The 11,700-nt window shown below is 54.3% G+C and overlaps 1 protein-coding gene across 3 annotated transcripts in view; it reads left to right on the top strand.

Annotated features, from left to right (window-relative positions):
- The window catches only part of SLC35C2 (solute carrier family 35 member C2), a 13,649-nt gene extending 2,444 nt beyond the window's left edge, over positions 1 to 11,205 (top strand). The window contains exons 1-10 of one of the 3 annotated variants that reach the window (XM_015597198.2): positions 1,981 to 2,063; positions 2,504 to 2,881; positions 3,517 to 3,667; positions 4,566 to 4,629; positions 5,351 to 5,423; positions 5,976 to 6,144; positions 6,227 to 6,310; positions 8,482 to 8,657; positions 9,741 to 9,870; positions 10,220 to 11,205. In XM_015597198.2, the coding sequence (XP_015452684.1) occupies positions 2,762 to 2,881; positions 3,517 to 3,667; positions 4,566 to 4,629; positions 5,351 to 5,423; positions 5,976 to 6,144; positions 6,227 to 6,310; positions 8,482 to 8,657; positions 9,741 to 9,870; positions 10,220 to 10,347 (1,095 nt within the window). In that variant the 5' untranslated portion in view covers positions 1,981 to 2,063; positions 2,504 to 2,761 and the 3' untranslated portion in view covers positions 10,348 to 11,205. Of the gene's footprint in view, positions 1 to 1,980; positions 2,064 to 2,485; positions 2,882 to 3,516; positions 3,668 to 4,565; positions 4,630 to 5,350; positions 5,424 to 5,975; positions 6,145 to 6,226; positions 6,311 to 8,481; positions 8,658 to 9,740; positions 9,871 to 10,219 lie in introns of those variants that run through there. The other 2 variants (XM_006921887.3, XM_025039926.1) reach the window with 2 other exon arrangements.
- Positions 11,206 to 11,700: the final 495 nt, after the last annotated feature.

Here is an 11,700-nt window from a genome sequence, read left to right as displayed (position 1 = left end):
TCCTACAGTGTACAGGACAGGGCCTGCTCCCCACAAGGAAGCGTCTGGCTCCAAATGTCAATTATGCCAAGGTTGAGCAACCCTGGTCTAGAGGAAAGAATATTGGCCTTGAGCTCTTCTAGACCCCACTCTCTAGCTGTGTTAGCAGGAGTCTCACCGTGGGAGGTGCAGGGAGAAGCAGAGGAAACCATATAGGAGACTAAGGCATATGTGGGGGAGAGACGACGATGGCACGGATGGTCGTGGTGGCGGTCAGGAGGTGTGATCTGACTTGGGATATTTTTTGAAGGTAGAGCTGACAGTATTTGTTGACTGAATGTGAGCCGAGAGAAAGAGGAATCAAGGATGAGAACAAAGATTCTGGGCCAAGCTACTAGGTGAATGGTGGTGCCGCTGGCTGAGGTGGGAAGAGGAGTAGGTTTGGTGGAGGACGGATGACTCCTGGAAAACAGGAGTCGGTTTTGGACAGGCCAGAGTGAGATGCCTGACATGAGACATCTGAGCGAAGAGGACGAGCAGGCAGTTGGATCTTCTGGAGTTGACGGGGAGGTCAGAGGGAGGATGCACCGGGCCAGCGTCAGCTTACAGGAGGCGCTTTAAGGAGTGGGTCACGCAGCACAGTGGGTCTCAACCCCGTGGATGCATGCATCACTCTCTTTTTAATGACAAATAATTTTTTAACCAACCCCTCTTATTATCTTAAAATGAATCTTACGGTTCATAAAAACAGCCTACACATAATGTTTTAAAAATTGGCGATGCCCTAACCATATAATGTAAAAGAAAAATGAAAGGAAAGTAACTGATAATAAAGAGCTTCAGTTCGTAGTTCCTGGGCACAGGGGTACTAGGAGCCACGTCAGAACAGTCGATGCTCTCGCCACTCCGTCGAACCTCTGGGAATGTGTTGGCCGCAGTGCACACTGTGGTGCCGTGCTGTGTTGGCAGCGTGAAAGCGTGCATGCTGTGGCTGTAGGTGATGTGCCTTTTCCATACTGGGAGCTCATGGTACCCTTTTATCAAATTCAGTTCAGTCTTCCCCCAGTGTACGTGGCAAATGCATTCTTGGGAATTTTAGTACCTAGTAGAACCATGGAAAAGCTGCTCTGTGCTTCCTGTAAAACAGTCGGGTTCTAGGTTCAGGTCATTTTAAGCAGACCTTTCACCTACAGGAGTGTCAAAGTCATGCAGGATGCAAAACACTTCTTAGTTATGTGGACTGTCCCCCCATAGTCCCCACTCACTCAAGCTAGGAGTTTCCCCTCAAAACACACCACAGGTTTCCAAAGTGGCCCTGAAGAGAACCACGCTCTAGGGTGTCCTTTGGGTCATGAGCCTTGTGCCAGTTCCCAGTTTGCCTCAGGGAAGGGGAAAGGACCTAGGTTCCAGGGTGCAAACTGGTGTAAATGCTCTCTTCAGAAAGGACTGGGGTGGGGGTAAGTCAGGGTATGTCTGATCAGATGGTTCAAGGAAGGCTTCAAGAAGGAGGTGGCATCTCAGCAGGGTGGGAACATCTCAAAGCAGGGTGGGAGGAGGGACACACAGATGAAGCAGCAGGTGGGGTAATGCTGGCCCGGGGGTCTGCCCGGTCTCCCGAGGGCCTGGCATGCCCCAGGCACTCACTGGGGTTGGCCGGGATGATAGGGAGCCAGGGAGTGGTTTAGTTTGGCAAGACCCTTAGACAGGCACCGTGTCTGAGGGAGTGGTTGTTAGAGGCTAGGGCAACTAAGTGTTGGTTTCCTGGGCCATTTTTAACACCAGATTAGTGACCCAATTGAAGACCAGATTAGTTTCCTGAATATCACATGCCCACTCCACTCTCTTGCACTGAATCATCAAACCATACGAGAACTTAAAATATGGCGGGTGAGATGTAGGGCTAACGTGGACACCGTGGTCCCTGTCTTTGTGAAGCTCATGGCCTCCCAGGGGACACTGACGTCACTCAAATCATCACGCCCTACACAGGGTCAATGAAGGAGAAGTAGGGGAGCTGGGAGAGCAGCCTCGAGACCCATCAAGGGGTGGGGGGCATGCCTGAGGAAACTCCATTTATGCTGGAGGTAAGTAAGATCAGCTGAAGAAGGAAGGAAGGGCAGAGCATTCTGTTCCTTCAGGCAGCAAGAAGGAGCCTGGCGTATTTGGGGATCTGGAAGGTGGCCTGTGGGAAGAGGGCTGGCAGGGGCCCCATCAGGCCCTCTTACCTGCTTTGATCTTTATCATAAGAGCACTGGAGGCCACAGAAGGGCTTTAAAGCAGTGGTCTGACGTGATCAGATTTATGTTTGTAAAAGGTCACTTTGGTGGCAATTTGTAGAGAACAGCTTGAGATGACAAGAGAGTGGATGTGACAGGGAACTCTGCTGTGAGTGCCTGTGCCGGATGAGGGCTCCTTCTTGTCGTCCTGTATGTTCTGATCCCCCTATGGGACAGGAATGGGGTGGATACAATCAGGTGGCTCTCCCTCTGCCCAGGCCACCAGAGCTGCCTTTTCATCCTTCTAGCGTCAGACCTGGGGACCTGTGAGCCGTGCATCTGGTTAACCATGGAGAAGGTCGGCTCAGGCCACCAGCCCCTTAGGTGAGCACTTTGCCTAGTGCTCCGCTGACCATCCTGAATCATGGAGGTGAAGAGGACTCCTCTAACCAGGAGACGTCCCTGTTGAAAGTCGTGGCCCAGCGCAACCGGCTCCCCTGTGGCCTGTCTTCAGGAGGGGTGCCTACCCCCACTGACGCCGTGCTGGGGAATCGCCGCTGCCACGGATGGGGAGGTGGGCCCTCGACGTGGCCTTTGTGTGGAAGGCGGTGCTGAGTCTGGGGCTGGTCCTTCTTTATTACTGCTTCTCCATCGGCATCACCTTCTACAACAAATGGCTGACAAAGGTAACTTGGAGGCCTGCAGTGTGGGGGCGCTGGGAGGGAGGTGGCTGGGCTACAGTGTCCCTAATATTTAACAACAGGAATGCATGGACTTGGACCAGTCAAACCGGAGGCCTGTCACACTAGTGATGGAACAGGGCTCTGCAGCCTGCCCTGCCACACCAGTGATCCCCAGAAGTGTTTGGATCGAGGGGAAATCAGGAAGGGGGACACACAGGGATGAGCTGGGGAGACTTGGGAGGCTCAAGGCAGCAGCGTTGACCAACCAATGGAGAAGTAGTTCAGTACTCCATTGAACGATCGGCATGTCCGTCCTGGCCCACACTGGCTCTTACCTGGGTGTGGGCTGTGGGAAGGGCCTGGAGCAGGTAGCTGACAGGCTGTTGTAGGGGTAGAGACAGCACCACACTCCAATTGAGACCTGCTCTGCCACCTGCTCTCTGTATGACCTCCAAAATTGGGACTAAGTCGCTTCCCAGTGATTGTAATGTGGGCGAAAGCCCCTTGTACACTGCAAAGCCCTCGTGAAGCACCGAATTAGCACCACTGCCACCAAGTAGAGGCGGGAGGGAAGAGGGAGCCAGGTGCGGGCTGGCACTCTACACTGCCTGCGCCGGCTGTGCTTGAACTCCGTACAGAGCTTCCACTTCCCCCTCTTCATGACGATGCTGCACCTGGCTGTGATCTTCCTGTTCTCGGCCCTGTCCAGGGCGCTGGTTCAGTGCTCCAGCCACAGGGCCCGCGTGGTGCTGAGCTGGACCGACTACCTCAGAAGAGTAGCTCCGACAGGTGTGTGCCCATGGGGGTCGGGGGTGCGACGGGAGGAGGGTTGCTTGGGAAGCCGTCGTGCCCCCGCCCCCATGCTTCCTCACTCTTCTCTTCCTGCCCTTTCCTGTCCCCACTTCTGTCTCTTACGCACCCCCCCCCACCTGCCTCCTCCCCCCATGCACACCCAGAGAGAGGCCGGTGCAGCAGTGGCTTTGTAGTTCCCTCAGCCTTGAACACTGCACCGGGCCGTGCACCAAGGCCTGAAGACAGTACAGAGCGGGGTGCATCCCTGCCCTCGTGCTGAGCACAAAGGGGACCAATCAAGGCTGGGATAGGCACTGGGTGCTGGGCAGGGACGGTTCCCCAGAGTGAGGCCTGAGCTGGCCGAGACTGGGGGGTGAGTAGGACTGTCGGTCCTATGCCCAGGAGAGGTTTAGTGCACGTGAAGGTCTGAATGGGAATTGAAAGTGTCTCCGGATGCCGAGAGCTCAGCGTCGGTGAGAGTTAGTGGGAGAAATGAGAACTGAGAGGGTGGCAGGGGTCCGATCCTGGAGGGCCAGTCCTCCTCTGTGACCCCTCTGTAGCGTTTTCAGTTACAGGATCAGTGGGGTCAGATTAATTTCCCTCAATGGGGGCTGTTCAAAATATTTAACAAGTGGGAACGACACAGGCCCCAGCCAGTCAGAATGGACTACAGCCCGGATGCTGGAGCAGACCCCCACACGCACCCCTGTTTTTGGCGAAGAGTCAACCTTTTAGTTGCTGGCTGAAAAGGGAGGGTCCATAGGCCCCAGAGAAAGCCAGGGTGAGCTGGGCTAAGTGGGGGCACTCAGGAGCCTCACGGAAGTATTCTGACAGCTGGCACCCCCACACCGGCCTGCCATGCGGTGTGTCCTGTGGGTGCCCCTTGTCTCCACAGCACTGGCAACGGCACTTGACGTGGGCTTGTCCAACTGGAGCTTCCTTTACATCACCGTCTCACTGTGAGTACCGGCCACACCTCGCCACCTCCCTTCAGGCTTTAGCTCTCTGTCTGTCCAGCTGGCTGTCTGCATACCCGGCCGATGGCCCAGCCACTACACCGCCCTCTGGGACCAGCCCTCCTCTTTCAGCTCCACCCTGACACCCAGCAGCTGTCCCGAAACTCACCAGCCTCTTTCTTAAGTCGGATGCAGAGGGGATGCTGCGCCTGCCTGCCAGGTGGCCTAGGGAAGCCAAGGGCTCAGACAAAACGATGACAGTCATGGCCGGAGGCAAGGGCAGTGCACACAGATGCGGAGGGGAGGCACAAGTTATTTCTTACCTCCAATTTTGTGCTTCAGAGAGCACAGCCCCTGCCTTCTCTTTTTCTCCTCCTCCCGTCCTTCCTTCCTCATTCTGGTCTCCACTGAGGGGTAGATAATAATAGGTCTCTGTGAGCTCGCTGTCAGACCTGCAGCCTTGCTCCCTGTGATAATCAGAGGCCTGATAGTCATAGATTTCTTCCGATTAAAGGTTACACACCAGCCCAGATGACGCAGGCCACCTTCTTTTGGTCTTTTGTACCCAGATTGCCCTGCTGCCCTGAGCAGAGCCAGTTGCCCTCCGGGAGGTCAAGGAGCTCCCCCGCTTTTCTCGCCCACTGATCGTGCCGTGGGCTCCTTTCTCGATGGCGGGTCTGAGCCCCAGGCTCCAGCGGTGCATTGTGGTACTTTTCGCTTCCAGGTACACAATGACCAAATCCTCAGCCGTGCTCTTCATCTTGATCTTCTCTCTGATCTTCAAGCTGGAGGAGCTGGTGAGGCCCCAGCTTCCCTTTTGTCCCTGCTGCCCCCGCCGATGCCAGGAATAAAAAGGGGGATCTGAGCTGTGGCTTGTCTCCGTGACAGAAGAGACAAGCCCAGCCCAGGTGGCAGCAATTCCCATCACTGAGGAAGGACCTAGGATTCAGCACTCCTGACAGTTTTTAGAAAGCCAGTGTGGCAGGCAGGAGTGACGACCAAGTGAGAAGGATTCAAGGACAAGGGTCAGGTCAGGCAGGGTCCTGGAGGCTCCCTGCTGTGCAAGGCAGCACCTTTTGTTTGCTAGTACAGGGGAGGCAGCAAGGCCACTTGGGGACCTAGGACAGGCACAGGAAAGCACTTTAGTGTTTTATTTTAGGTCAGGTAGGGATGTTGGGTACGTGGCAGCTGAATGTCAGCTCTGCATACATGAATGGGAAGGAGCTGCCCAGAACCCCCCGGGGTGGTGGGGAAAAAAGGGACAACCAAGATGGCCGCTGACCCCCAAACTCCAGGTTTGATGACCTCAAGACCCCGAAGTTAGTTGCCACTGCTCCCCATTCTAATAGCGTGCGGCTCTGGTCCTGGTGGTCCTCCTTATCGCCGGGGGCCTCTTCATGTTCACCTACAAGTCCACGCAGTTCAACATGGAGGGCTTTGCCTTGGTGCTGGGGGCCTCGTTCATTGGTGGCATTCGCTGGACCCTTACCCAGATGCTTCTGCAGAAGGCGGAACTTGGTGAGAGAGGGTCCTGGGCACCAGGCGGGGTGGAGGCAGGCCAGGCCAGGCCTGACAGCTTGCCCATGTCCCCATCCTACAGGACTCCAGAACCCCATTGACACCATGTTCCACCTGCAGCCACTCATGTTTCTCGGGCTCTTCCCTCTCTTTGCCATATTTGAAGGTAGGTTGGGGCACCTCAATGCAACAGATCGCTAATCTCTGCTCTGAGCCGAACACTGTGGTAGTTGTATAAGATGCAGAGATCAAAGTTACGGCCCCTCCCCTGGCAGTGCCTAGGGGCTGGACAGACACTTCAGCTGAGCGACTAGAATCTAGCATGATAAATGCTGCGTAGAAAGTGTGTATTAAATACAGCAGATGACAGTGAATGTGTACAGCTCAAAAGGTATGTCAGGGTTCTTCTATTCATTTTAAATATATTCACTTTTTAATATTCTCCAAAACCCTGCGTGGCAGTACTGTTAATATACCCATTTGCAGGTGGAAGAAACTGAGATAGAGAGCAATAAAGATAACCTTGCACCAGGCCCCATGACTCCAGAATCCCTCGTAACTATTATGCTGTGTTCTGCCTCTTAGAGCAGAGGGTCAGGAGTTTTCTCAGGATGCTGGGGTGGAAAGGCGAGTCAGAAGGCTTCCTAGATGTGTATTCTGGAGGATGAATGAGACTTTGACAGGCCGTTGGGGGCGGCACAGACCGGGAAGTGGGAACAGTAGGCTCACATGTGTCAAGTGTGTGCTGGATTGGCTGGGTGTACGTTTCTGGAGTGGGGGTTGGGGGGTTGGGGGCAGCCTGTCATCTCCCAGAGAAGCTGAAAGGCCTAGGCCTGGAGGTACAGCGCCACATTCCTTTCTCCGATGTTTTGGGATTAGTCTTTGTCTCCGTCTGTTTATCCTTCCTCCCAGAGTCCCTTCTGTCCTCAGGGTCATTACAGAAAATTCTGTCCACATCCATTTAAGTTTCAAGCAGTGAAGCGTCTGGAACCTTTCTGAGAAAATTATTCTGCAGCCCCGTTGTCCAGGAAACTTCTGTTCTGCAGCCTCATTTTTTTCCTTTTAAAAATCTCCCCGTTTTTTTCATTGTGGCCCCCTGTACCAACACTCTCCCTCCCTCCCTGGGTGTTTACACCATTCCCTATCCCTGCAAACCCTCAGCCAAAAGCCCCTGGTAGTCGTCACTTAGCAGAGCTGTGTGGATTTAGCTCCTCTAATCTTTTCTGGTAAATTAATCCCCCAAGCGCCTTCATTACTTATGTTGCTTTCCCTGAATTCCCTTCAATTTGCCGACGCCTCTGCAGTGCTGCTGAGCCCAGCACCAGACAAGGTGGCCTGTGTCGGGAGGCTGTTTGCCTGAGGTCGGAGGCATTGCCACTCTGCATTTCCTCGGTGCTTCCCTCCAAAAAATCTCTTAAGTCCTCGGCCAGCCTCTTGCTCCCACAAGTGTGTCCTTTGTGCCTAGTTCAGGAATCACCTCACACCTTGCTGATATGAAAGGAACCTTTCCAGCAGTCATCTCTTGGATGGACAGCGTTGCAGAACCAAGAACCCTCTGAAAGTTAAAGCAAAATTTAGTGCATGGATGCTTGTGTGGGTGTCTCTGGAACAAGGGACCATGGCATTTGTCGTATATTTATATGCAGTGTTTGCTTTTCGAGAACTGTTCGTGAAATTATACCATCTGTTTGAGAAACACTGGTCTGGTCTCAACCCTTCCATGTTGCTAGTAGGGAAACTGTGCTTCAGAAAGGGGCGTCTTGGCAAGTCCCACAGCTCTGTAATGGCAAAGCCTGGATTGAAATGGCGAAGGATGGTAAGGGTGGAGTTTTGTCTCCGCCTGAAAGTGAGAACAAGGGACTCCCCAACGAACCAGGACGTCAGCAGTCCTCACTTGATGGACTGCCCCACCTCTCTTTGGCCCACTAGTTATCACAGCTGCAAAGGCCACATGAAGTCACCACCCCCGCCCATCCTCCCCATGGATGGGTGGGGAACTGCCTGTGAAAGAGCAACGTGCCTCTGTCGGTTTGCTCTGCGGTGCCCGCTTCCTCTACTTAACCCAGGGGCTGCAGAGCCCTTCCCACCACTTCCCATCAGATCGCCAGCTTGTACGGCCCCGGGGCTCTGGCAGCCATCGCTGCTTCCCCGCTGTCCCCCTGCGTGGGCTTCTCCCATCCTTTTCCTTAGGTCCTCAGTCAGCAGGTGTCAGGAAGTACGCACTGCACTGCACTGCGACAGACAGCAGCAGATCTCACCGGGCGGCTGGGAGGGCGGGGCCGCCTGGGCAGGCACACCCAGGACATGGCCGCCCCTCTCTTCCTTCATTGCTTTCAGGTCTCCATTTGTCCACATCTGAGAAAATCTTCCGTTTCCAGGACACAGGGCCGCTCCTGTGGGTACTTGGGAGCCTCTTCCTTGGTGGGATTCTTGCCTTTGGTTTGGGCTTCTCCGAGTTCCTCCTGGTCTCCAGAACCTCCAGCCTCACTCTCTCCATTGCCGGCATTTTTAAGGTACAGACTGGAGGTGACCCCAGTCCTGTCGTAAAGGGGAGCCTCCTGAGGGTTTTTCTCAACAGCAGTTCCCGTCCCAGCTCCTGCACCCAAGGCCTGCAGAGAAGACGCAGAAATACCTCATTAGGGTGCTAAGTGCCACGTTCTCATCTGTATCCCCTCCCATCCTCACTGCGCCCTGTAGGTGGGAGCGGTCATCAGACCTGAAGAGCTGCTCCTACTGAAGAGAACACAGCATGGTGGCTGAGCTGGCATGCAAAGCCGGGTCGGACTCCTCTAGGCCTGGGATGCATTTATAATTACCAGGAATACCAACTCTGGTCATTTGGCAGCAGCCTGAAGCCCCATCCAGACTCATCAGTAAAAAGTTCTGTGATTGATTGGCAGTGTCTGCCATGGGCTCAGCCAGGGATGCGTATATCCTGAGTGCCCTGTGTTTGCCTATCCTGCCTTTACCACTGCCCTGCCTCTCCTCTCGTCACATCTCCCCTCCCTCCCTGACCATCTCTCCCTCCTCCCTGATCCGGGCCACAGAGGGAGACTGCCCTGACCAGGTGACACTGATACTGGAGCACTGTTGCCTAAAAACAGAAATGTAGGCGTCCCCAAGGGTCTTCTGGTTGCCAACCAAATAAGAGACATAAGCTGTGGTTCTTGGAATGAATTGTCTCACAGTGCCGTTTGTAGTTACTGTGCATGACAAACCCCGGGACCAGTGAGCGTCCTGTACACCCTAGTGTGACCGCATTCTCCCTGGTGACTGAGAGCTCTCCAACTGTAGGTGCCTTCTAGAAGGGCAGCTCTCCTTCATTCCTGTGGACACACTGGATTTGGTTTACCTCTTAATTCTGACAGAATTCTGTGAAAAGCACCTCCTTTGTTGCATCTCGGTAACAAAGGGAGAAAAGTGTTACAGGCAGGCCTGGTCCTCTGAGCCTGTGGAAGCTACCCCTACCCCAGTCTGGGACTTTGGGCAGGGCTGGCTCTTTCCTACGGGTATGCCCAGTGCCTTAGCCCTCCACCTTCCTCGCAAAGGGCCCAGCTCCTGCTGATCACTTCTCCTTCCTGCTTCTCTGCCCACAGGAAGTCTGCACTTTACTGTTGGCAGCTCATCTGTTGGGTGATCAGATCAGCCTCCTGAACTGGCTGGGCTTTGCCCTCTGCCTCTCAGGCATATCCCTGCATGTCGCCCTCAAAGCCCTTCACTCCAAAGGTAACTGGAGCCCGCTTCGGGAGCCTGTGTTCTGATGACATTCTCCCCATGACTGGACTCTCAGCCCCTCTGATTTCCCTTCAACCCAGCCCTGCCGTAAAGAAGCAAGTGGCTCTCAACTTCCCCAAAGCGGTCCTAGTCTGGTTGCTGTCGGCACAGTTCGGCTGCCTCTGCATCGGCTGGTCCCTAATTCAGGAAGTGTGCCTGGTGGTTCTACCACCGCCACTCCTAAGACACAGGGGTCATCTCTAGGGAGTTGGTGGGGGAGCCTGGGTGACTCAGCACACATTCACATCAGGGCACACCAGGCAGCCATTATTAACTGTAACTGGTCTCTTCCTATCCCCAGGTGATGGCCCTAAACCTATGAAGGGGCTGGGCTCCACCCCTGACCTGGAGTTGCTACTCCGGAGCAGCCAGCCGGAGGAGGATGACAATGGGGAGGAAGAGAAGGAATACTTCGTGGCCCAGGGATAGCAGCTTGGAAGCAGGCCACTCCCCAACTTTATACTGGATAGCAGTTTGGGGACCCAGGTGGCTCCTCACAGCAGCTGGGAGCAATGAGCCAGGAGTATCCAGGCCGGACCTCGGATAGCACATGACCTCGTGGTGGGACTGGGTCAGGGAGTTGGTCAAACAGAGGGCTGAGCACCCGGCCAGCTGTGGACCTGGCGAGAGCAGGGCCCAAGCTGTGCTGGAGTCACAGCGAGAGAAGGGAAGGCTGTTCTCGCCTGCGCGCCAGGCTCTGGCTGCCGAGACTGTGATTTCAGAGGCATAACAGGCTTCTAAGGAGACTGGGTTTGGGCTATGGAGCAGTTGGGAAAGGGAGATGGAAAGGCCGGGGCCTCATCACCTGCACAGCATCTTTTCTCAGAGAGCAGATCTATTTATAGTTTGGAAATAAAGGGTTTACAGTCCACTGACCACCTCATGTTGCCTGGAGCTGCAGGGGTGGAGAGGGGCAGTACAGGCCTGGCATCTTTCCCTCTTTGCCTGCCTGGGGCCTTCCTCAGGTGACTGGTCATACTCCAGGCGTCCACATCACTATGCTCCTATTTGAGCCATGGGACCCTCCCTTGGGGCCCCACCACACCTGCAGGCAGGAAAGAAATTAATGTGTACCGAGTACCATATTCCAGGAACTTTAATGTTTTCACATCCTTGATTTGAAGCCTGACTGCCCCTCACTAGCTATGTGACCTTAAATCACTTAACCTTTCTGTGCCACAGTCTTTTCATATATGAAATGGGGGTTATAATTATCTCAGAATCATTCTGAACATTGAGTCAATATGGGTAACGGAGTAAATGTTACATAAGTGTTTATTTTGAAAATCCTTTTAACATCCATGGAACTAAGACCCTGTACGAGTGGCCACGCTAGGATTCTGGCCAAGTCTGTGTGCCTTATGTCCATGGGATGTATGTGGACAGGTTATGGCCTCTGGGACCTGGGCCTTCTACTCACTTACCTTGGATAAGTCACACGGCCCGTCTAGACTGCAGTCTTTATAAAATGGGGAGGGAGGAGCACGGTTGCAGATGCGATGCGCTATGGTTCTGAAGCCTGGCCAGCTCCTGTGAGCTGGTCCCCCTGGGTTGGGAGGGGGCTGCTGGCTGCAGGGCCATCTTTCAGGGCAGAAGTGCTTTTAGGCATTCACAGCAGGTGGCGCCATTGCACCATGCAGTGACTCGGAACTTCCAGACCTGCCATCACTGCAAATCTAGGCAGGGGTCCTTGCAAGAGTACAGTGGGTGTATGCGGGTGGCAAGTGAGATGGGGCTTGTTAAGAATTGTTCAGATCAGATTGGAGCTTTGAAAACTATTCA

This window comes from Pteropus alecto, unplaced genomic scaffold (assembly GCF_000325575.1).
Source record: "Pteropus alecto unplaced genomic scaffold, ASM32557v1 scaffold45, whole genome shotgun sequence".
Lineage (NCBI taxonomy): Eukaryota > Metazoa > Chordata > Mammalia > Chiroptera > Pteropodidae > Pteropus > Pteropus alecto.
Note: the sequence above shows the minus strand (reverse complement) of the source record. Positions and strands in the feature narration are given on the sequence as shown.